We start from the raw sequence: 22,043 nt of genomic DNA, 5'->3' as shown, positions 1-22,043 counted from the left end.
ATTGACTTGGTTCATTTTGGAGAAAGAAAAAATTGAACAGCACTTTCAATGCTTACCTAAACATTGACTGACTTTCAAGTTTTTTCCACAATTCTGACGTGAAAATTTATGCTTAGAGTCATGTAGAAAGGAGTTCTTGTACGTTCAATAAAATGTATGTGTAACAGTTTTTGCAGGTATACTGTTTTAAGGAAGCAAAAAGGCACAGTTTTCAAGTCGTAGACACCCCAGAGCTAATAATTCAACCCTCGCTTTTGGCCAATGAGGAAGCTGCTAAATTTCCCAAAATGAAAGTTTAAATTAATGTAGTTTCTACCACTGGGGAGGACTGCCTGAAGAGTAGTACAGGGGACTTCTCTGTACGCTTTTGGTGACTTTATTTGAATCTGTATTTCGAAGTAGGAACTTTTGAAAAGTACAGATGATTTAAAAATGGCCGTGTTCTTGCTCTCTCCCAGTTTGTGGAAGACTACGAGCCCACCAAGGCGGACAGCTATCGGAAGAAGGTGGTGCTGGACGGCGAGGAGGTGCAGATTGACATCTTGGACACCGCCGGGCAGGAGGACTACGCGGCCATCAGAGACAACTACTTCCGGAGCGGGGAGGGCTTCCTCTGCGTCTTCTCCATCACAGAAATGGAATCCTTCGCAGCCACGGCTGACTTCAGGTGCGTCAGGGAGTCGTGCTGCTGCTTCGACATGCTGCATAACCCTTTATTCCCCAGAGACCAGGGGACCACTAGAGGTTCTTCTGTGCTGGTCTTTCACTCTGTCTAATTGTGTGGATTCCCTCTTGGATGGCAGTAGATAGCTCTGTCCCCTGTGTGCTGACACTCAGATACTCAGCACACCTTGCATCATCTTAGCCATCCCAGTGCCAGCTGGATCGGAGCCTCAGTACCCAGAGTCTGTGCATTACTGAAGCATTTCTATTTGGAGTACTGTACTACTGCTGCCACGATAGTTGACACTTGATCACAACCTGTGGCTCTGACCCAGATTTTAAGTCTTTCTCTGTTCGTCACTGGTTTCTCAGCACCTCTGTGATGCTCAGCAGGTGCATTGGCATCCTCCTCACATTATAGATGCCCTGACAGCATGGACTGAAGTTTTTTAATAGAAATAATACCACACATTGGCACACTACGTTGTGTTACACAGTATTTTTACATCTTATTTACTGTTTGCTTAATCAAAAAGTTTTTGCAAAATCAAAACCATTGTGTTTGAGCAGGGAGGTTGTGGTGAGGAGGAGAGGGATTCTCTCCATTTGTCAGAGAAATATGGCTCACGTAAGTTCTTGAGTCGTTCTTAAATACTACACGCATAATCAAAAATATTCTTGATATGTTCTTTTATTTCTCTGTTATTTGCTTTGGTATCGGGGACATGAAAGAGGCACGTAATGTGTACCCTGTATTTTCAAGATTCACACAGCCTGGTTGAATAAGGCTTGAAACTAAGAGCAAGCCAGTGACAAAGTAGGAGACATGGACAGTGACCATTACAGGGGATCCAGGAGGGGAGAAAAGCTGGGAGGTCTTCAGGAAACGGATGAGCCGGAAGGATTTCCACAAGTGAGGAAAGAAGTCATTCCAGGTGGTTAAGCGAAAAACTCAAGCTTATATACAAAGCATTCTTTTTTATATACACTTGAAAGTCTCAAGAACTTAAAGGATTCTAAGAGAACATTCTTTGCAGAAAAGCATGTCATTGAGAAACTGTTAAAATATAGATTTATTTGTAAAATTAGGTTTGTTGGTTTCTTTAAGGAAGGAGATTTGTATGTGCTAAAGTGCAAAGGGCGGCAGATGCTGGTGGTTTGTAATCCTGGGAGACATGTTGAAGTTACGTAAACGTCAGTGCTTATTCATTCATTCAGCAAATCTTTGAGTGCTTATTAGGTAGCAGGACCTGTTCTGGGTGATGGAATAAATTTTGTCACCATAGTCACCAAAGCCAAAGTGGTATCTCGAGGGAATAAGGTATTTTATGCCAAGAGAAAGAATCTGGGGCTCGTGCTGTTACAGAAAATAAGTGAATCATTCATTACTCGTCTGTTTTACATCCAATGTGTTGCCTCTCCCATCAATAAAAATGGTTCTTGTGCCTGACCAGCAGTAGGAAAGGCATTTTGAGAAAGTCTGAATGGTTACAGTAGGCACTCCCTGTTAGACCATGTGGTCTAACCTGCAAAGTGTAGCACGAATGTCAGCTCCTCTTCAGTCTTCCTGGTCCACCCCTCACCGAGGCAGACTCCGTGCTTTCCTCCTCTGTGTGTGCAATGTACTTGCGCCAGCTCCAGTAGCACACTTACCACACTTTTACACTGAGCGTGATTTATATGTGCTTTTCCTGATAAGGTAGAAATTCCTGAGAGCAAGTCCCACTTCTTATCCACCTCAGTATCCATAGTGCTCCTACTTGTCACAGTTGCTACCGTATAATATATAGGACATGCTTATTAGTAAATGTTTGATAGAAGTGTTAGAAAACTCTTTTAGCTTTTTTGGTTGTCACTTTCCTTATGTCAAAAATGAAGAAGTTGGACCAGTTTCCTATTCTAAAATTCTATAATAGCCTCTAAAACTCTGTTTAAAGGGAAATATTTTATTTAGCAAAGCGTATCTGAAGGCTATAGACAGCATTCTCTTTCTCTGACATCCAGGAAAGTAGCTAATAAAACCAACTTATTAACTCTAAAGAACATCTTCTTCTCACTTCTGAACCCAATAGGTCCAAGTTTCCATGGTCGTGTTTCTGATAGCATTAATCACACTGCAATTTCAGTACTGGTCTTCCTGAAGCATGTGACTCAGAGTGGCTGAATAGGTGTTTATCAAGAAGTAAATTAATGACTATACGTACGTATGACCAGAAGTTCTGAGGTCACAAACATCTGAGTCAGTCTGGCATTCCTGGTGGTTAGTGAGACTGAGTGGTAAGTTAGTTGTTATTAACATCTTAGTTCAGGCTATTGATCACAAAGGAAGTAGGCTAAGAAAGTAACAGCAAATTTGTTGTTATCAGCACTGGGAAAAGATTGCAATGGGCCAAAATCCTATTCACAAATACATCATAAATTTAATAGCAATAACGGTGAGTGTTGGCAAGCTTTTTGCGAGATCGTGTGAGTGGTAGGAAACACGTGGGCACTCGGCAGTGCTGTACAGCTCAGCACGTGTCACCCAGGTCCGGGCTCGAGGAACACTTCTGCTTTCCAAGAGGATGTTTAAGGCCAGTACAAATCAGTGAAGGGTGGAAGTGACTGTAGAGTGGGCCATAGCTTATTCATGTTAGAAAAATGAACAATTCAGGTCTAGAGAACTTCCTGCAAGCACTGAGTCTGTTGGACTGTTGGCTGCTGGGCTGCTGCATCAGTAATCAGGGGAATGAAGTAATAGGACAAATACCACCACCACCTAATGCTCACGCAATACTTAACACATACCACACACTGTTCTAAGCATTAACACAGACGAGGTAGATGCTACCGTATTTCATAGATTCGAAGACAAATTGTTTTACATTTTGTCATCTCTTAAAATCAGAGCTGTGTCTTACAGTATGACATCTTACAGTTAAAATTGGCAGCACTTTTTCTTAGTGATGCATAAAATAATGCTCACAGTTAGTGACTTCTTCCTAAATGTGATTTTTTTTAAAAAAGTACCAAATTGATAAATGACGAAGCTGAAGCACGGGGGGGTTCCGTGACCTGCCCCTGGCCATGCAGTTGGGGATGGCAGAGAGTGGGAATCCAGGAGCTCTGCCTCCATCTTCTTCCTTCAACAGCCCTGCTGCACTGGCTCTCGTTAAACGAGTCATGGCTCTTTTATAACAACATATGGCCACCACGTTTCATGTTGTTAAACGAAATTCATGTTAAATATGGTAAATTTCCTTTTTAATATAGCCCTTTTCCCTACCGTATATTTGTTTTAATGTATTAAGCATGTTTACTTAGGGCATTGTTTTAAAATTATGTAATTATTCTGTGACATCACATTATAATATCACTGTTACTTTTTTTTTTTTTTCTTTATTCTTTTTCTTTCTCTCCCCAAAGCCCCCCGGTACATAGTTGTATATTTTAGTTGTGGGTCCTTCTAGTTGTGACATGTGGGACACCAACTCAGCGTGGCCTGGTGAGTGGTGCCATGTCCGCGCCCAGGATCAGAACCGGTGAAACCCCGGGCCACCAAAGCGGAGTGCGCAAACTTAACCACTCGGCCACAGGGCTGGCCCCCACTAGTTACTTTGTTAGTATCAATTTTAACCCTCAAATGAAACAACTAATTGAATACATTTTTCCAGAAAAGTAAAATTGTTTTTATATGATCCACTCCTTCCTTCCACCTTTCTTGTACCCCATCTTCTCCCACGGGTTTGATCCGATCGCTAGACATAAGAACAAAGTTTCCCTCTGTCAGTCTGTAACTTTGCCATGCAGGGGAAACGTCATGTAACGTGGAGAACCTCACCCTGTCGCCCGGTGGACACCTTGTGTTCACTGCATTCGGAGGTAGGGGTCTCTCGTGATGAAGAAGTTGGGGGAACGAAACCTTCTTGGACAGTTTGTTCCCTTAGATATTCCGTTATGGGGAGTCCCCATGCTAGTTAGTGTCGAGGTTGTTCTGTGCTCTCGAGTTAGATTTCTCACATTCACATCTCAGTTCTACTTAACTATGACTCGGAATGAGTTATGTCAGTTCTCTGTGCCTCAGTTTCCTTATCTGTAGTAAGGAATGAGGGTTAAAATAACATATGTAAAACACTTAAAACAGTGCCTGGCACGTTGTGAGCACTCAGTAAGGTGTTAGCAGGAATGAAGGTGAGGTGGTATTCTGGAGACGTTGTCTAAGAAGCACAAAATAGACTCATCTGAAAATAAGCCATCGCAGAGATTTACACGCAGTCTCAAACCTCCCTCTGAGAACCCTGCAAATCAGTGTGCTTTGCTCATCTATCATTCTAATAGTCCCTTCGATTTTCTCATTTTCTCATAGTCTAAAATATTTATGTTCCTCTAGTTTCAACATCTCTTAATAATTTCAGAGCTGAGGCATCTGTAAGATAGCAAGATAGTAAACCTTAGTCTTACAGATTTCTTTTGTCTGTTGATTTTACAAGAGAACTTCTTTCTCCAGTAGATTAATAATAGTCGTGAAGAACAGCTAACATTTAGTGCATATTTACTATGTGCACAATTCTAAACACTTTATCCTTAATCCTCATCGCAGCCATATAAGAAGGCTATTATTGTTCGCTCCATTTTACAGATGAGGAAACTGAGGCAAAGAAGTACTTTGCTCAGTCACTGGAGGAGGAGGGGCAGAGTCAAGATGCCTTTACTACTGGTGACACTTTCACATTGTATGACTTTTCTCTAAATGCAAAATCTCTACTCAAGAGCTGACTTCAGATATTTCTGGCATGTGTGGGGCTGTAACATTTAGTGGGACTCTTGATATAATATGATAAAAATGGCACTCTCTCCTTCTGTGAGCCTCCTCCCAAAACCCATGACCCCAATTTAATTGTGAGAAGAACATCAGACAAATCCCAATTGAGGGATGTCCTACAGATTACCTGACCAGCGCTCTTGAAACTGTCAAGGTCATCAGAAACAAGGAAGGTCTGAGAACTGTCACAGCCACGTGGACTCTCAGGAGATATGATGACGAAATGTCACGTGGTGTCCTGGATGGGACCCTGGAACAGAAAAAGGAAGAACATCTGAATAAAGTTTGGACTTTAGCTAACAATGATGTGTCAGTATTCATTCGTTCGTTGTGATAAACATCCCACACTAACGAAAGATGTTAACAGTGGGGGAAGCTGGGTGCAGGGTATACGGGAACTCAGTACTATCTACAGCTTTTATACAAACCTAAAACCCTTCTAATGTAAAAAATTTAAGAAAACTGCTTAGGGGGAAGTTGCATTTGGCACTGATTTCGTGCCTGTACAGCCGTGTTTATACTCTGCGTCGGGGTATTTTTCCTTCGTCAGTGAAGTGGACGTGTAGCTCGAATGATGTGAAACAGGGAGGAAGCTGCTTCTTTCCAACCGTGTAAGGACTCAGCTCATTGTCACTGTGTAGAAACCTATAAATAAGTGCTGATGTCAGGTGGTATTTGTTATTTTAGCATCTAGAGGTAATGTTAGTGTTTCTTTCTCATTTTCTGTTATGCAGGGAGCAGATTTTAAGAGTAAAAGAAGATGAGAATGTTCCGTTTCTGCTGGTTGGTAACAAATCAGACTTAGAAGATAAAAGGCAGGTTTCTGTGGAAGAGGCAAAGGCCAGAGCCGATCAGTGGAACGTCAACTACGTGGAGACATCGGCTAAGACGCGAGCCAACGTGGACAAGGTGAGGAGGCCGGCGGCACTCGGCTCTCCTTCGGCCATCTTGTCGAAATCCTGAGACTCTCAGATAGAGATTCATGCGTGTTGATCCCACCAGCCCCGCGTGCTCTAGTACAGGGTGTTGGGAATTTCTCATTTGACTGTGTCCCTAGGTTCCTGAGTGAGACGGTGACACAGGAGATGCCGTCGCTCAATGCACTTTTTTTTTTGTTAGCACTGACAGGACTCTTGACCTGAATCCTGCCTCTTTTTTTTCCATATCCTGATTGGCTGGATAATTTAGGAGGAATTTAAGTCCTCCAACCTGACACCTGCCCAGCCCATTTAAGTTCTCAAAAGTGAAAGTGCTTCCCACAATGAAGGAGCCCGCACATAAGAGGATTTTAAAACCTCCATTCCCACAACCACACTCCCCCCAGCCTCTGCTTTTCCCTCGGTGGAAAGGGAATCCTCTGCCCTCTTCCCGTCTTCCCACTGTTTTCAGATCAGCGCTTCGGAGACCAGGCGAGGAGCACCTTACCTGGTTTGGAGGAGCCTTCCCCCGGCGTTTTGTCTCCCACCCGCCCGAGGGTTTGGGAAGGCTGCCTGGGGCTCAGGCCAAGTCTTCGAGCCTCCAGGTGGGCCCTTTTTCAGCCCCAAGTATCGGCTCTAGGAAGTGCCTCTCAGAGTCTGACCTGCAGAAGACTTGCCTGTGGAGTCTGATAAACACAGATTCCTGGATCTTACGCCCAGAGTTTTTGATTCATTTGGTCTAGGGTGGGACCTGAAAATTTGCGTTTGTAGCAAGCTCCCAGGGGGCGCAGACGGTGGATGGGTGGAATGCACTTTGAGCAACACTGCTCCAGGCGGCCTCAAGTTTCAGTGACCTGGTCTGCTTGTGCCTGTAGATTTATAACTCTGATCCAGAAATCATTAGGTTAAAAAAAAAATTAGAGATTTTTTCTATTCATTCACTGTAGGTCTTAAGACAGTGTCATTACTATCTTAAGCTGATTAATTTTTTTTTTAGTCACATGGCCAGATTCCTCTAAGTCCAAGATACCTGAACGATATGAATGCTACAAGATTTGTACTCAGTATAGCAGTTTCCTCTAAAGTTATGGCAAACGTTTTTTAAAGTACTAATGAAAATGTTTGAAGGTTCGTTGTGTTGGAAAGTTTTGAAAGGCAACATTGAACTTTGTCACAGCATATATATCCTTTGTTTCTTCCTGTTTGATGTCTTGAGCAGCTTGTGGAACACACACTAAACTCTGCTCCAGCTTAGGGGGGTGGGGAGGAGAGGCGGACAGGAACCGTCCAAGCTATGAAGCTGTTGTTGTGACAGTCCTGTGGTGTCTTCTGCTGGCGTCAGAGGCCCTGGGACAGTGGTAGTCTGCGTTATCAGAGCTGTCACAGGACAGTGAGAGGCAGACCAACAACCCAGGGAAAAAGGTGAAAAACCACAAAAGGCGTGTCACAGAAAAGAAATGCAAATCGCTTTTAAACTTGAAAAGAGGGTTAGTCACACTTATAAAAAGGGAAGTGCAATTGAAAAATATAATGACATAGATTTTTTTACCTGTCACATTGGAAAAAAGCAACAAGGTTGATACTATACTGTTGACAGGAGTGTAGAAAAACAGGAACACTCGTATGTTCTTGCAAGGGCAGTTTGACAGTTTTCTATCAAAATTGTGACCCCAACAATTCAAGTTTTAAAAATATGTTATACAGATAAGAATCATGCATCCTCGCATAAATGTCTCTTCAGTGGTAGTCACTGAAGCATGGTTTGTAGAATCAAAAGTCTGCAAGTGGCCGAGTGTCCAGTAACGGACTCGGGTAGATTATGGTGCGTCCCGTAACCGAGGGCTCTGCGACCTTAGCCAGAAAGGAAGATGGAGCTCAGTGTGCTGATGTGGAAGGATCTTCTACATAAAGTCAGTGAAAACACAGTGCAGAACCGTGTCTCCAGTTTGCTGCCATCTGTGTGTTAAATACTCGCTCATACACACACGTGTGTGCGCTTCAGAGGGTGTGTGGAATCTAGTACCCGTGGTGCCACCAGAGAGCTCAGTCACGGGTATGTGCTTTTTTCACTGTAAATACCTGTTAGGACTTCTGTTTGAATTTTTTGCCATGGGCATGTATTACTTTTCAAAAGAGAAAAGTAAAAGATATAGAGCTATTTTGGTTTCTGCGGCTGTATATCAAACGCTCCAGAAGTTTAAAGGGTGAAACAGTTCTTTATTGCGCTCATGGAGTCTGTGGGCCGAGAACTGGACAGCGCACAGGGGACGCGGCTTGTCTCTGCTCCAGTGTCTGGTGTCTCGGCTGAAAAGCTTGAAGTCTGGGCACTGGCAGCATCTGAACTTAAGGTCTAAAGGCTCGTCCCCACAGGGCTGCGTCAGCCAGGTGACGATGGCTCTTGTCCAGGAATGCCTCCGTCCCTCTCCACAGGACCTTTTCCGTGTGCGCTGGTTTAGACTTTCTCACAGCAGAGTGGCAGAGTTCCAAGGGCAAGTGTCACAAGAGAACAAGAACCCGGCAGATGCCATATTGCCTTTTATGACACCCAGCCTGGGAAGTTACCCAGCATTATTTCCACCTCGTTTTATCGGTCAAGGTAGTCACAAAGTCCCCCCAGGTTCAGGAGGGAGGGGAGTAGACTCCACCTCTTGATGGACAGTGGAAGATTCTGGAAAAGCACGGAGGAAGTACTGCTGTGGTCACTTTTGGAAAATACAGTCTGCAGTCACTGGTCTCATCTCCAAAGCAGAATTACATTAAGTGCCACTGCTGTAAACTGAGGTACAAGCTCATACTGAAAACTATAATTTCACGCACCGCTGCGTCCTGAAGACCGGCAATGAGATAAAGTACCTCAGGGGCTGAATAAAAGTAACTTGCAGCAACTATTCAGTTTCTAGAATTAGGTTATATTTGTTTTTTTGCTGAGGAAATAATGTAATGGTTACAAGAGCTCATACTCATTTGTGCTTAGGCGAACCGGGCACTGTGGCGGGCACTAACCATGTCATCAGGCTCGCTTTTTTAGATGAGGACACTGAGGTATGGGGAGATTCCAGGCCTGACTCAAGTTCACAGGGTTGGTGGTGGCGTCTGCTGCCTCTGGGTGTGGCCAACTGCTACCCTGGTCTTTCCTCACTGTTTTTCTCAAAACAATGGTTGGAATACGTGTGGTATCTCCCATCTTGTATGTCATCCGCTACTAGAAGCGTGATACAGATTTTCTGGGGTAGCAAGTGTTCATTTGTCTCCTTCTGTTAAATTGGAAAGTACCGTGAGTTCTCACAGAAAACAAATACCAGGTCCCTACAAGATCTTACGGGCTCATCCTCCTCTGGATTCCAAATAGATCATTGGGTAGAAGTTCCAAAGAGGCAGACTTTAAGTCTACCCGTGAAGAAGCTTCCTGGCCGTCAGAATGTGGAACTGGGGCCTAGCCTGTCTCAGGAGGCCAGGCCTGCCGCACAGGCATTGCCCAGAGGCTGGAGGACCATCAGGCACGCCTGCGCGTGTGCTCACTGGGGGCCCGGTGCATCTGCCCTGTTAGGACCCTTCTAGCTGAGTGCTCTGGCCCTTTAAATCGTTAGCTCCGAGCTTCCTCTTAATTTTAAGGAACGTCTTGGAGGAATGGGAAGCAGTTGAACAAGTAGATATCAAAAAGGGGAGTTTGATTTCTTATGTCAAGAGAGCCACTGTTTTGTTGGGGAAAGAATTTTAGTAGAAACGTACTGCATTTACTTGTTATTTGGGTTTTTTTTTTTTTTTTTTGTATAGCTAATCCATGAACACTTGCATGTTGTGTAAAAAAAATTTCATGATACAAAGGAAAAACTATAAGGAGGAAAGATTGAGTCCCCTCACCCAAATCCCACTCCCCTGCCTGTAGGTAACGTGCTGACTCGAGGGGTCTTTCCAGACGTTCACCTCCGTTTACGGGCGGGGGAAGGTTGTGTCTGCTTGCTGTTCCCGTGCAAATAGGACTTTATAGTGTATATACATGTCCTATATATGTAGTGTTTCTGTGTAGATAGATAGATAGACAATTTCTGTGGTTTGCTTTTTAAATTTTATAACAAATAGATCTTGTAGTTCTTTCCATGTCATTGCATAGAGATATGCCACGTTCTTTTTAAAATTTACAAAGTGTTCCATAGTCAGGCTTTTTCATAATTCAGCCACTTTCCTAGTATTGGCATTTAGATTGTCTGCAGTTTTGTCTATTACGCACAACACTGCGGAGAACTTTCTGTCTGTGTGCCCGTGCAAGGGTAAAGCAGGGGCGTGTTTACATTGTGGTGACAAGTGTCCTGCGGAGGACTGTCCTGGGTCCCTCCAGCAGCATGAGGGCCCTCTCCACTGCCTGCCAGCGCTACTTAAAGCAGCCTTTGGAAGTCGCCAGCAAGATGGGTACATCACTGTTCTAATTTGTGTTTCCTGACACTAATGAGGCCGGGCATCTTGCAGGTGACTCATGGGCCAGTTGTCTATCTTCTGTGAACTCTGAGATTATTTTTCTTCTGCTCATTGATCTAATGGGTTGTTTCTCTTTGTAATTCGTCAGCCCACTTTATATTAAGGACACTGGCCGTTTGTCCATTGATAGCTGTTGTGAGTGTTGTCTCCTAATCTGTACCATGTCTTTAATTTTGCTTCTTTTTGTCTTTTGCTGTGGAAAGACATTCGAGATGATGCTGCCAGATTTGTCAGTGTTTTCCTTTGGGGCTTCTGGGTTTTGTGGCTTCCTTTGAAAAGCTCTCTCCCATCCTAAAATTAAAAAAACTTTTCTATAATTTTGTGCTTTCTTTTTGTGTTGGCTTTCATAGTAGATCCCTAATCCATTTGAAATTTTGATATTGTCTGTGATGTGAGCTAGGGGCTGCTAAGTACTTAAAATGAAGAAACTGGTGAAGGCAAAGGTTTAGATTTAAGCCAGTGGCCCCGTGATGCTTTTAAGAGAGATGTTGGTCATGTCTAAGAATTGTTATATGTTTTTAACTGTAAATGTTCTAAGCTAAGCATTCTGAGGCTGTGTGTGTGTTTGTCTAGTTTTGTCTTATCTCGATTTTTGTGAGAAGAAGAGGGATTTACCGTGATCTCTAGTCTGAAATTAGAAGAGCCAAATTTTGTATATACCGGGTTATCCTCAAATGGGAAAAAAGAAAGAGGGAGACAGGAGGAGAAGAAGAAGGTGGGAGGAAATGAGGGAGAAAAGTCATTTTGAAAGTGTCTGTATTAAAAGAGGTTTGAAGAAGCCCTGTGCTTTGGGCATTATCGTTTGTCTGCGTTCATCAAAACCGGTTCTTTATTTGTATCCCTGCTTGCTCATTTCCTTCCACTTGGCACTTGAAACAGGGCTTCCTTCAGTGTTAATTCATTACATTAGCTGATGCAGACTTTAAAAGTTTGCCACTGCGTTTGCTAGTTAAGATGACCTTGGCGGTTTCTAATAGGGATTTATTTGAAGTTTATTGCAGGTACTCATCTAAAATTAGACATTAAGCCTTCTGGTGTCCATTCTGTAGTGGTGCATCTGCGTCAGAAGGCAGTGCTGGGGTACCCTAATAATCCCACGTGGGCAGCTCGAAGCTTCCTGCCCGGCTGGTCAGCTGTGGACTTGAGGCAGAGGCGTTCCGGGATCTCCACTCTCTGGGGAGTCAGACTGCAGCAGGAGGGCAGGAATTCGGGGCTTTATGAGCCGTGTGTTCCCGTCTGTTGAATTCTCTGCGGGGTTTCTCTGCTCAGTTTTTTCCTTCTTTAACCAGTCATACCCCTTTGTGTTGGCCCTCTGTCCACTTGACTCAGCCCATTAAGCTTTGATCACTTCCTTGCTTTCTGCCTTACTATTTCTTGCTCCAGACCAGGAATCAGCCATTCTTCTAAGGATCCCTGGTTCCACTGGGAGCAATGGTATTTAGCAGCCACAACCTGGGGACTAATTTGCTCGTTGCTAGTGAGTTGTCATTGTTTCATGGCCTTTCATGCCAGGAAATATGTATTAATAAAAGAAAAAAAATCATGAGATTGTACTGTTCTTTCCAGTTTAGTTTTAGCATTCAGAACTTTTATCTCTTTGGTTCTGTATTTATATCTTCTCTCTTACACTGAAAGTCTTGGTTCCTAACCTACTTGAACATAATTACTTACTTGCATTACCCTGCTATATATATATATATAAGTCATTCCAAAAGCGCATACCACTGTTACCACTAACACCTAAACTACAGAGTGAAGTTTAAGATTTGTTGTGTTTTGTTTTTAATTTGTTGAGGTTTTGTTTTTATTTTTATTCTTAGCATCTATTGTAAGATATACCATATCTGTGTTTTAAAGTCTCTTGAAATAATTCTTTTCTCTGTATGATTATGTTATCAACTTGACATATAGTTAGTCATACTTGTTTTAATTTGCTTTCCAGTTTTTAGCAACTGCTTTTGTGTAATTTTTTCATTTCCTTTTTGAATATGTAAAACATTTACATTTCCAAAGTAGAAATTATATAGCAAGGTATATTCAGAGATGCCTCACTATTCCCTCTACCCTTTTCCCTTCCTCCTGAAAAGAAAATTGTTTATTAGTGTTTGGTTTATCATTGCATTGTTTCTGTTTCAAATGCAAGCAAATACCTGTAACTCCCGTCCTGCGCACACGCAGGGGCTCTGCCTGCGTCATGCATGTCATGTCATTACATGGCATACGTTTATTTACTTACAGCGTTCTTTAGCTCTTTTATATTTGTTTTTAATCTTAGTGAGTTTTTTTATTACAAAAATAATAACTGAAATTTTCTTTAATCCCAAATGCAAGAGTGTGAGCCATAACAGTGATTCCTCTCTTTATCATATACTCACCCATAACTGTTTGTGTACAGGGCGGGTCCCCTCCTTCACGCCCTTCTCTGCGTGCACCCACGCATTTATTACTGATATTTAACTTTGGAATTGTTACGCAAGTAGTTTTTAAATTATTGTGCTAATATTTCTCATTACTTGCCACTTTCTAGACATCAGACAAAAATTGATAAATTCTCAAATATGGTGCAAGAAACAAAATTGTTTTTTAATGCCTGGTATGAAAACGGTAAAGGAAGTACTCATTTTCCTCAGCTCTCTTTCTGAAATGGAGCTGAAGAAAAATGAGTTATTAAATATAAATTTTATTAAGCATTAACTACTTTAAAGTATGAATTGACAAAATACATTTACTAATAATAAATTACTCAAATGTAATCCATTGTTTTATCTTTGGAGCTGTCATCACTTGTGCTTTTTTCATTTTTATCTTGAAAATTGGGACAGAAAGATCAGGTTTATTATGTGAACATCTTTACCAAAAAGTCAAATCAGAAAATTTCCCCATTTTCCCACTTTCTCAGTATACTTGGAGAAGCAGACTTTAGTTTTGAGCTTTCCTCCCCTTATAATCCCCAAATAAGAGCTCTTTTTTTTTTTAAAGATTTTATTTTTTTCCTTTTTCTCCCCAAAGCCCCCCAGTACATAGTTGTATATTCTTCATTGTGGGTCCTTCTGGTTGTGGCATGTGGGGTGCCGCCTCAGCGTGGTTTGATGAGCAGTGCCATGTCCGCGCCCAGGATTCGAACCAACGAAACACTGGGCCGCCTGCAGCAGAGCGTGCGAACTTAACCACTCGGCCACGGGGCCAGCCCCCCAAATAAGAGCTCTTAAATGTTTATTACTACCTGATTCCCAAGATTTATGCTGTGATTCAGAGAAGTACCAAGCTCATATTATGTATTTGTTTTATTTACCCTATTTTCTTTTTTCTAGGTATTTTTTGATTTAATGAGGGAAATTCGAGCCAGAAAGATGGAAGACAGCAAAGAAAAGAATGGAAAAAAGAAGAGGAAAAGTTTAGCCAAGAGAATCAGAGAAAGATGTTGCATTTTATAATCAAAGCCCAAACTCCTTTCTTATCTTGACCATACTAATAAATATAATTTATAAGCATTGCCACTGAAGGCTCAATTGACTGAAATTACTTTAACATTTTGGAAATTGTTATGTATCTCTAAAAGCATGAATTGGAACTGCGCTGAAAGTCAAATTCACTTAAAAAAGAAATTAATGTGGCTTCATCGAGAAGCAAAGTTCACCTTATTTCATAATTGCCTACATTTATTCCGGTCCTGGATGTCGTGTGTGAGCTCGTGTGTCGTGGGCGGTCCTTCTTGAACTGATGAAGAGGCGAGATGGTGGGGGGGGAGGGGGGGAGGCTGCTTCCTCCAGTTGATTATAAAGCTTAAATTTCTATCATTTTGAAATGTCGGGGTCTTCTCTTGCCTTGGAAAATGACAATTGTGAACATGATAGTTAAACTGTACCACTTTTTTTAACCATTGTTATGCAAAATGTAGAAGAAAAGTTATTGGCATGATTGTTGCATATAGTTAAATTGAGAGTGATTCATCTGTGAACCTGCATTAATTACCTGGTGATTAATTAGAAAAGTGGTGTAACTTGTACATGGAAACTTTTGACTATGCCTTAATTTAGAAACTGAAAAATACCCGGTTACATCATTCTGGGTGTGTCCTCACTGGCGCTGTGGGCCCCTTGTCCCATGTGTCCTGGTGAGACAATATATGCCTAGTATGGAGTACAACTTTTGTATAGAAGGTTCTTGAGAAATAACTGTCTGCTGGGAGTGTATCAAATTTAAAATGTGTGCCATACTCTGGTTCTTGCAAGTAAGGTTCCAGAGCTCCGTGATTGCTTCTAGTTAACTGTACGGTAGTTTAAAGCAAGGGGCCAGCATCTCTCTGTAAGCTAATTCTCGACTGTGAGCATTCAGCACCAGTTATGTTTCAGGAACCCTCTGTTTCTTTAAGATGCTGGTCCCTGGAAATCCTTTCTGCAAGTGGTGAGCCTGTGTTAAGTTTTTGATCTCTTCGGAGCAGGGCCCAGGAAAGATGTCAACAGTGCTAATGCATTTTGCACTAGAACACTTCAGGAAAATATCCATGCTTAACCTGTTCATTTCTAAATCTGTATTCGTGAGTCGGCTCTATGGGAGGTCTTAGGAGTATCTGTAGTCTGTCTGTGTTCACAGTAAAGAACACTGCAGCTACATTTTCCTAAAGTCAGCATCAAGCAATCAAACCCAAGTAGAGTCAGGAAGCGTGTTTGGCGTGCACAGACCGAAGATTAGGCCTGTGGTGCCGCTGTGTGGTGTGCACGCTATTTGGAACATAATTTCAATGGGAAATATACCACTGTCAGATTTTTCTTTTCTCCTTTGGAATGGGGCTGGGGCAGTTGATTCAACAAAGTTTTCCTTTCTTTTCACCCAGTCCTAATTTCAACAAGTCAAAGATGTGTTCAGGCTTTCCAGGTAACAGATGTGTATGTAAAGTTGACAAAAATAGGCTTTTTAGGAACTCAACTCTTTAGATATTACATCTGGCTTGTCACGTTAAATATTTGTCCTTAAAGGGTTTGAGGTGTACATCTTTCATTCTGTATTTTCATAGGCTACGCCATGTGCGGAATTAAAGTTCCTGATGTCCCGCGGGCCCGCGCCCTCCGTGTGCGCTCGCTGCAGTCTTACTGAACCAGGGGGCCTAACCACTGACATTGTGACTTTGCTGTAGACCTTTCCTCTCCTGGGTACTGAGGTGCTATGAAGCCAGCTGACAACGATGCATCACATGTCTTTGGCTGATGCCACTACCCGATTGGTTTATTTGCAATTTGAGCCATTTAAAGACCAATAAACTTCCTTTTTTAAAATGTTTGTGGTGTTACTTGATGTTTACAATAGAACATGTAAAATTCAGATTTATCAACCTGGCATCTTAACCAGAGATTTAAAAACAGCTGACACTTGGGGACTTCTTTTGCGTAATGCCAGATTTCCTAAGTAACAGTATTGTCAGGCCCAGGTTTAATCAAGGCTCAGAAATGGAAGAGTGCTGTATGCACGGTTACATAAAAGATACTCTTAAGCTGTCATGACAGTCACAAATGTGTACTCTACTTTTAGAATACTACTAAACTCTAGAATGAATAGGTGACAGCTTTATATTCATCTAACCAGAATGATCCCCAGAGACGATTTAATTTCCAAATTGTGGCAGGAGTAACCACCCAGATAGCATTTCACCAAGCTGCAGGCCATTCTCTTTCACCTTTGGTGTCTGGTGGGAAAGAATGGCCTATTAAACTGTCAGACAGCCTGGGGGGCAGGAACAGTCTGGCCCAACATTGAGCATAACCTTTCAAAATCGAGTGTATTTTAATTTTTTACTCAGCGGTGCCCAAATTCACACGTTTAGGTTATAATTGGCAAAATTTTAACCTCAATGTATGGACCATTTTTAACACCAATGGAGTATGAGGTGAAAAATTATGTACCAAGTGGAAGTTAGGTGAAGTTCTAGTTTTCCAGTGGAGCAGAATGTCATGTCTCAAAACCGTGACAAGGATGTAGAACTTAAAATTTGGCAACCTTATATTCCTACCTTCAGAGTAAAACTAGCCAAGCATTTACCAAAAGTTCCCATCAAGTTTTCAAAGGAGTACATTTTATTTAATCCAGTGTTAGAAGTCTCCCTTCAGCAAATTACTTTGGAAGTCGAGAGTGGCAGGTCCATAGAGGTCTTCATTCACGCCTTTGGCTTCAGATGTTTCCGGACTGCCCACCGCGGGCCCTGCTGGGAATGTCCCAGGGGAAGGACCTGTGTGAGTGAGGGCGGTTCCGGAGATGCGCCCTGAGGCAAGGATGTCTGTGTTCCACGCGAAAGGAGGAAAGGCAGTTTTAAAAAGAGTCGAGGTTATGTCCAGGTCTCCTTACTCTGGGTAGGGCCCCTATTTCTTTTTCTTTTCTTTTCTTTTTTGAGGAAGATTATCCCTGAGCTAACTGCTGCCAATCCTCCTCTTTTGGCTGAGGAAGACTGGCCCTGAGCTGACATCCGTGCGCATCTTCCTCTACTTTATACGTGGGACGCCTACCACAGCATGGCTCGTCAAGCGGTGCCATGTCCGCACCCGGGATCCAAACTGGCAGAGCCCAGGCTGCCAAAGCAGAACGTGTGCATTTAACCGCTGCGCCACCAGGCCGGCCCAGGCCCCCCTATTATGCTTGTCAATTTTTATAACAATCCTTATAATAACAATAATAGCAGCAAACACATAGTGTATCCTGTATGCAAGATACTCTATCCATATATGTATTTCAATTAATATTAACCCTATGAGGTAGGTGCACTCATTAACCCCTGTTTTGCAGATGGAGAAACAGGCACAGAGCAGTTGAATAACTTGCCCAGGGCCACCAAGCTATTAATTATTGACTTGGATTGGAAGCACAGTAGTCTGGCTCCCAAGGCCACGCTCTTGGTCATTGCGCAGTGAAGGAGAAGCGGAGTGGAGACTCGAATTAATCATGCAGTAGCCTGGACTAAGGTGGGGAGCTTCCCCACAGTTGCACCACCTAGTCGATGTTTGTCCTGAGATGGCTCCCAGGGGTGCTGTGGACGGAGATGAGGCCTCGTGCTTACAGCGTGGTTGCCAAGAGGAAGTGCAAGTGCCGAGAGGGAAAACTGCAGAGCTCAACTGTGGGCTCCGGCCTCAGTGCTTTCTCCATCACACCGGTGAAGAGGCAGCATTCCTCTGGCAGGCCAGAAGCCCTCTTCCCTATTTTTTTAACTGGACTGATTCCCCAGCCCTTTGCTCTAGCAGCCCTGCGGGACGACTGCCTAGAGAGGCCTGGAGAGGGCAAGGCGGAAGGTTTGGCCTTCTGTGTTCTCAGTCCTTACAGAAGCACCATTTCTGGGGATAGAGAGGGGGTGGGGCCATTTAACATCTGTTCCCAAGGGCTCTGAGAGCTTTGAAAACCCGCAGGGCTAATCTGAAAGGACAAGATTGCTTTCATCAAAAGCCTGAGGAAAACAAACAGCCAGAGTGTGGAGGTGCCTGCAGGCGCCTAGCAGTGAGAAGATGCTCCTCAGGGCAGAGTGTTTCAAACAGCCAAAAAATCGGAGTCAAGCCTGGTTGAATCAGGAGAGAAAGGAGCAGGTCTGAGAGCCAGCTTCTCCTGGGCCTCAGCGGAATGGGACTCACGTGGAGGAAGTGCAAGGAATTCCAGGCTGCAGCCCCTGGAGTTGCTTCATTACTTGCCAACTGTTTGCCTGTTTATGGACTTGTCTTTGTAAGGGATGACAGATTTGGTAGAAAGATATTAGATGGCTTTCCTAGAATCCTGGATGTTGCCTTAGAAGGGACCTTAGAAGTTGTTCCCTTAGTTTTCAGGCCAGAAGAGAGAAATAGCTTGCACGAGACACACGAGTAATGAAAGAACCAGAATTAGAATGCAGGTCTTCCGTCTTCTAATTCCAGCTCTTCCCATTCACCCTTCCGAGTTCCGGGGCGGGGCTGGGGGCTGGGGGGCGGGGCTTTGAATGGAGACGGCACAATAGAGACAGGATTCCCAGAGCCTGAATCAAATTCGGCCTCCATCCCTTCTCACTGGCCTTGGGGATCTTCCCCAAACCTCAGGTTCTTGATTGAAAAGCACGCATTCCTGTCTACCTCCCAGGATTATTGTGAGGCTCGCACAGAGATTAAGCTAGTTTATTCCAGGGCGTATATTTTCTAAATGCAGAGAAAAGTTTTAACCACGCCTGGCCCCCTGTTCTCAATAAAAAGTTTCTGTGTGACATTCTGTTTGGCATTGAGCAAACCATGCAGATACCTCCTGAGTCCATATATTTTATGTCAGCATGTGAGGAAAAGGAACCAGGAGACTCTGGTTAAAGGAGCTCGAGATACAGGTCCCCTCACCTCTGTACGCACTGAAGCTTAGCACTGAAAGGACCCTCAGATGACAAGTCACAGGGACAGGAAGTGACGTCTGCAGAGATCAGGTGGCCTGTGCAAGGTCACAGCTGGAGGGGCAGCATCAGGACTTAATCCGGCACTGCTGGCTGAGTCCCGCTTCATGTGCTTTCTATCTCACTGTAGCAGCTCATGAAAATCAGAAATTCCTGCCAGTGAGGAAAGGGGGACCCTTCAAAGGTGGAGGACCCTGGAGGGAAGGCCAGGTCAGAGGCACAGCTACAGGGTCCTCCCAGCCTCCCTGGAGGCCTGCAGCACACGGGGAGGGGCCAACCCGGGGATCCTTAATGTGGGCATGAAGACTCTCTGGTTCCTGATAGGAATGCTTCATCCTCTAGGAGGCCTTCCGTACACTGTCCTCATTGACTGGGAGACAGGGGTGATCCAGTCACTCAGTGCTTTGACTCGTGGTTTGCAGGGAGCACATGGTTGAGCAGTGCCGAAGAATTTCATTCCCAAACAATATTTTTAGAGCAACCCAAGGTACCAGCTCTAAGAGCTTGTGGGGCTTGACTAACCTACCCCATCACACAGGACGTGAGTGAAGTCGCATTTGGGGAGCTATGGGGTATTTTGCTGACTGAAACCACAAAAGTAGACCAGCCTGCCTTCTTCATTTTGGGGGTTGACTTGCATCAAAAAGGCAACCTTCTTGAGTGGCCAATAGGACGAGTGCAGTGTGGGGGTGGAATGGCGCGTACGCCTACGTACACGCATCATATCTTGCCTCTTATCCTGCATCCAGCATATAATGCTCCTGAAATCCCACCAGGAAAATATGATAAGTCTCAGAAAAGGGATAGTAAATGAAAATGATACATGATGAAATCATCTAATTGTGAGACCTCAATGGCAGTTGTATTTATTCTGAGACAGAGTAACATTCATGAGCTTGTATCAACACAGGATTAAAAAAAAAAAAAAAGAAAAACAGGAAAATGATGTGCTGGCCTTTGTGGAAAGGCCTGCCCCAGCCAGCAGCACATCTAGGTTCTCTCCCTGACCCCCTGCCCCACCGTGTACCTGCCAGGTAGAGATGGAAACATTCAGTTCAAGACAATCAGCAATTGCTTTGTGAGTTTGCTCCTCTGCTGGGAAAGGCTTCAGCTGTGTCACTGTCCTGATGTCCAAGACAACCATGTCCTAGGAGAGAAGGCAGGGACCTTCTGAGAGGTCGCCATACCAAGTGGGCCCTGGGAGCCCAGCCTGTGATGGTCAGGGTCTGAGCTCCTCAGCAGGGCGGTGGCGCACATGCTTCTAGAGTGGAAATGTCTAAGCTGGGGAGCAAGTTCCTTCACTCATTCATTCATCAAACTTAATTCTTAATTTTTCTCCATCTTTACTGCCTCCGTTCTGATCCAAGCTGACTGACCTCACCTGAGCGGCTCCCGTGGCCTCCTGGCTTCTCACACCACACCCATGCTTGCGCCTGTCCTTCTCCACACCCAATCCATCCTGATACAGCAGCCAGAGCAAACTGCAGACCTGATCATGTCCTCCTTTTGCTTAAACCATCTCAATAACTTCCCATGCTTTTTAGGATAAACACAGGACTCCAAAAAATGCTGTGGTAGGCTGGAAAATGCCCCTTCAAAGATGTCTATGTCCTAACCCCAGAACCTGTGAATGCATTATTACCTGACATGGCAAAAGAGACTTTGCAGATGTGATAAAATTGGGGATCATCCCAGCTTATCTTAGTGGACCCAATGTAATCACAACAGCCCTGAAAAAGGGAAGCAGAAAGGTGAGATTAGAGCCAGAGGAGGAGACAGGACAACAGAAACAGAGGGCTAAGTGATGCAGTGCCACGCCCCCAGGAATGCAGGCAGCCTCTAGACGTGGGAAAACGCAAAGAGCGGATTCTCTCCTAGGGCCCAAAGGAACCCAGCTCTGCTGACACCTTGATTTTAGCCCCAAAAAACCCATTTGGACTCTGACCTCCAGAACTGTAATATAATAAATTTGTATTAAGAGACTAAATCTGTGGTAATATGTTAGAGCAGCAAAAGGGAACGAATGCACCAAGCTTACTAAGTCCCACGGGGTCCAGTCCCGACAAGTCTCCCCATCGTACGCCGTGCTCCTTCCCCCGGCACTCCACGTTTCAGCCACACTGGTGTCTTTTAGCCTTTCCTACTTCAGGGCCTTTGCACGTGCTTGTCCCACTGCCATGAGAGCTCCTCCTCTTTGCTCTTTGGCTACACAGCAAACACCATTGGTTTCCTATCCCAGTCCAACCCTCCACCACCCCTCTTTCTTTCTGGCAGAGCCCAGTTTGGTTCAGGAATCCACTCTCTTGTCCCAATCCTAGCTCCAGGGAGTGAATCTTTTGATTGGCCCTAGCAAACAGTATGTATGGTTCCATTCCCCTTGTCATTGACTGGATTAGGCACCGTGCGATTCTAGCCACTGAGGCTTGAAGAGATGCCCACTTCAAGACTTCAGGGAAAGGTTTTCTGCCAAAAATAGATGCACAGGGAGTAATGGCTCCTTTCTGTTGGCCGTGTTTGTATCTGCACATAACATCTGGAACTGTGACAGCCATCTCACAATGAGGGGAGACAAGCTGACACGCCGATGACAGCAAGGAGGAAAACGAAGGGAACCTGGGCTCTTGACGGCATTGTTGAGATGCTGAGTCGATCAATATGGAAGTTTCCTTATTTCTGGGCATGTTACATGGCATGATACATTTTCCTTATATTGAGTCCCTTGAATTCGGGTTTCCGTTATTTGTAGCCAAAAGCATCCTAACTGATACACATGGTTAATTCCCTCTCATCCTTCAGACTGAAGCTTAAATGCTAC

General features: G+C 43.9%; 1 protein-coding gene across 2 annotated transcripts in view; it reads left to right on the top strand.

Annotated features, from left to right (window-relative positions):
* RALA (RAS like proto-oncogene A) overlaps positions 1-16,127 on the top strand; it is a 72,593-nt gene extending 56,466 nt beyond the window's left edge. For both annotated transcript variants that reach the window (XM_044770714.2, XM_044770718.2), the window contains 3 exons: positions 459-667; positions 6,199-6,373; positions 14,166-16,127. In XM_044770714.2, the coding sequence (XP_044626649.1) occupies positions 459-667; positions 6,199-6,373; positions 14,166-14,288 (507 nt within the window). In that variant the 3' untranslated portion in view covers positions 14,289-16,127. The remainder of the gene's footprint in view (positions 1-458; positions 668-6,198; positions 6,374-14,165) is intronic.
* Positions 16,128-22,043: the final 5,916 nt, after the last annotated feature.

This window comes from Equus asinus, chromosome 1 (assembly GCF_041296235.1).
Source record: "Equus asinus isolate D_3611 breed Donkey chromosome 1, EquAss-T2T_v2, whole genome shotgun sequence".
Taxonomy (NCBI): Eukaryota; Metazoa; Chordata; class Mammalia; order Perissodactyla; family Equidae; genus Equus; species Equus asinus.
The sequence above is the reverse complement of the archived record's forward strand: the minus strand, read 5'-3'. Positions and strand labels throughout refer to the sequence as shown.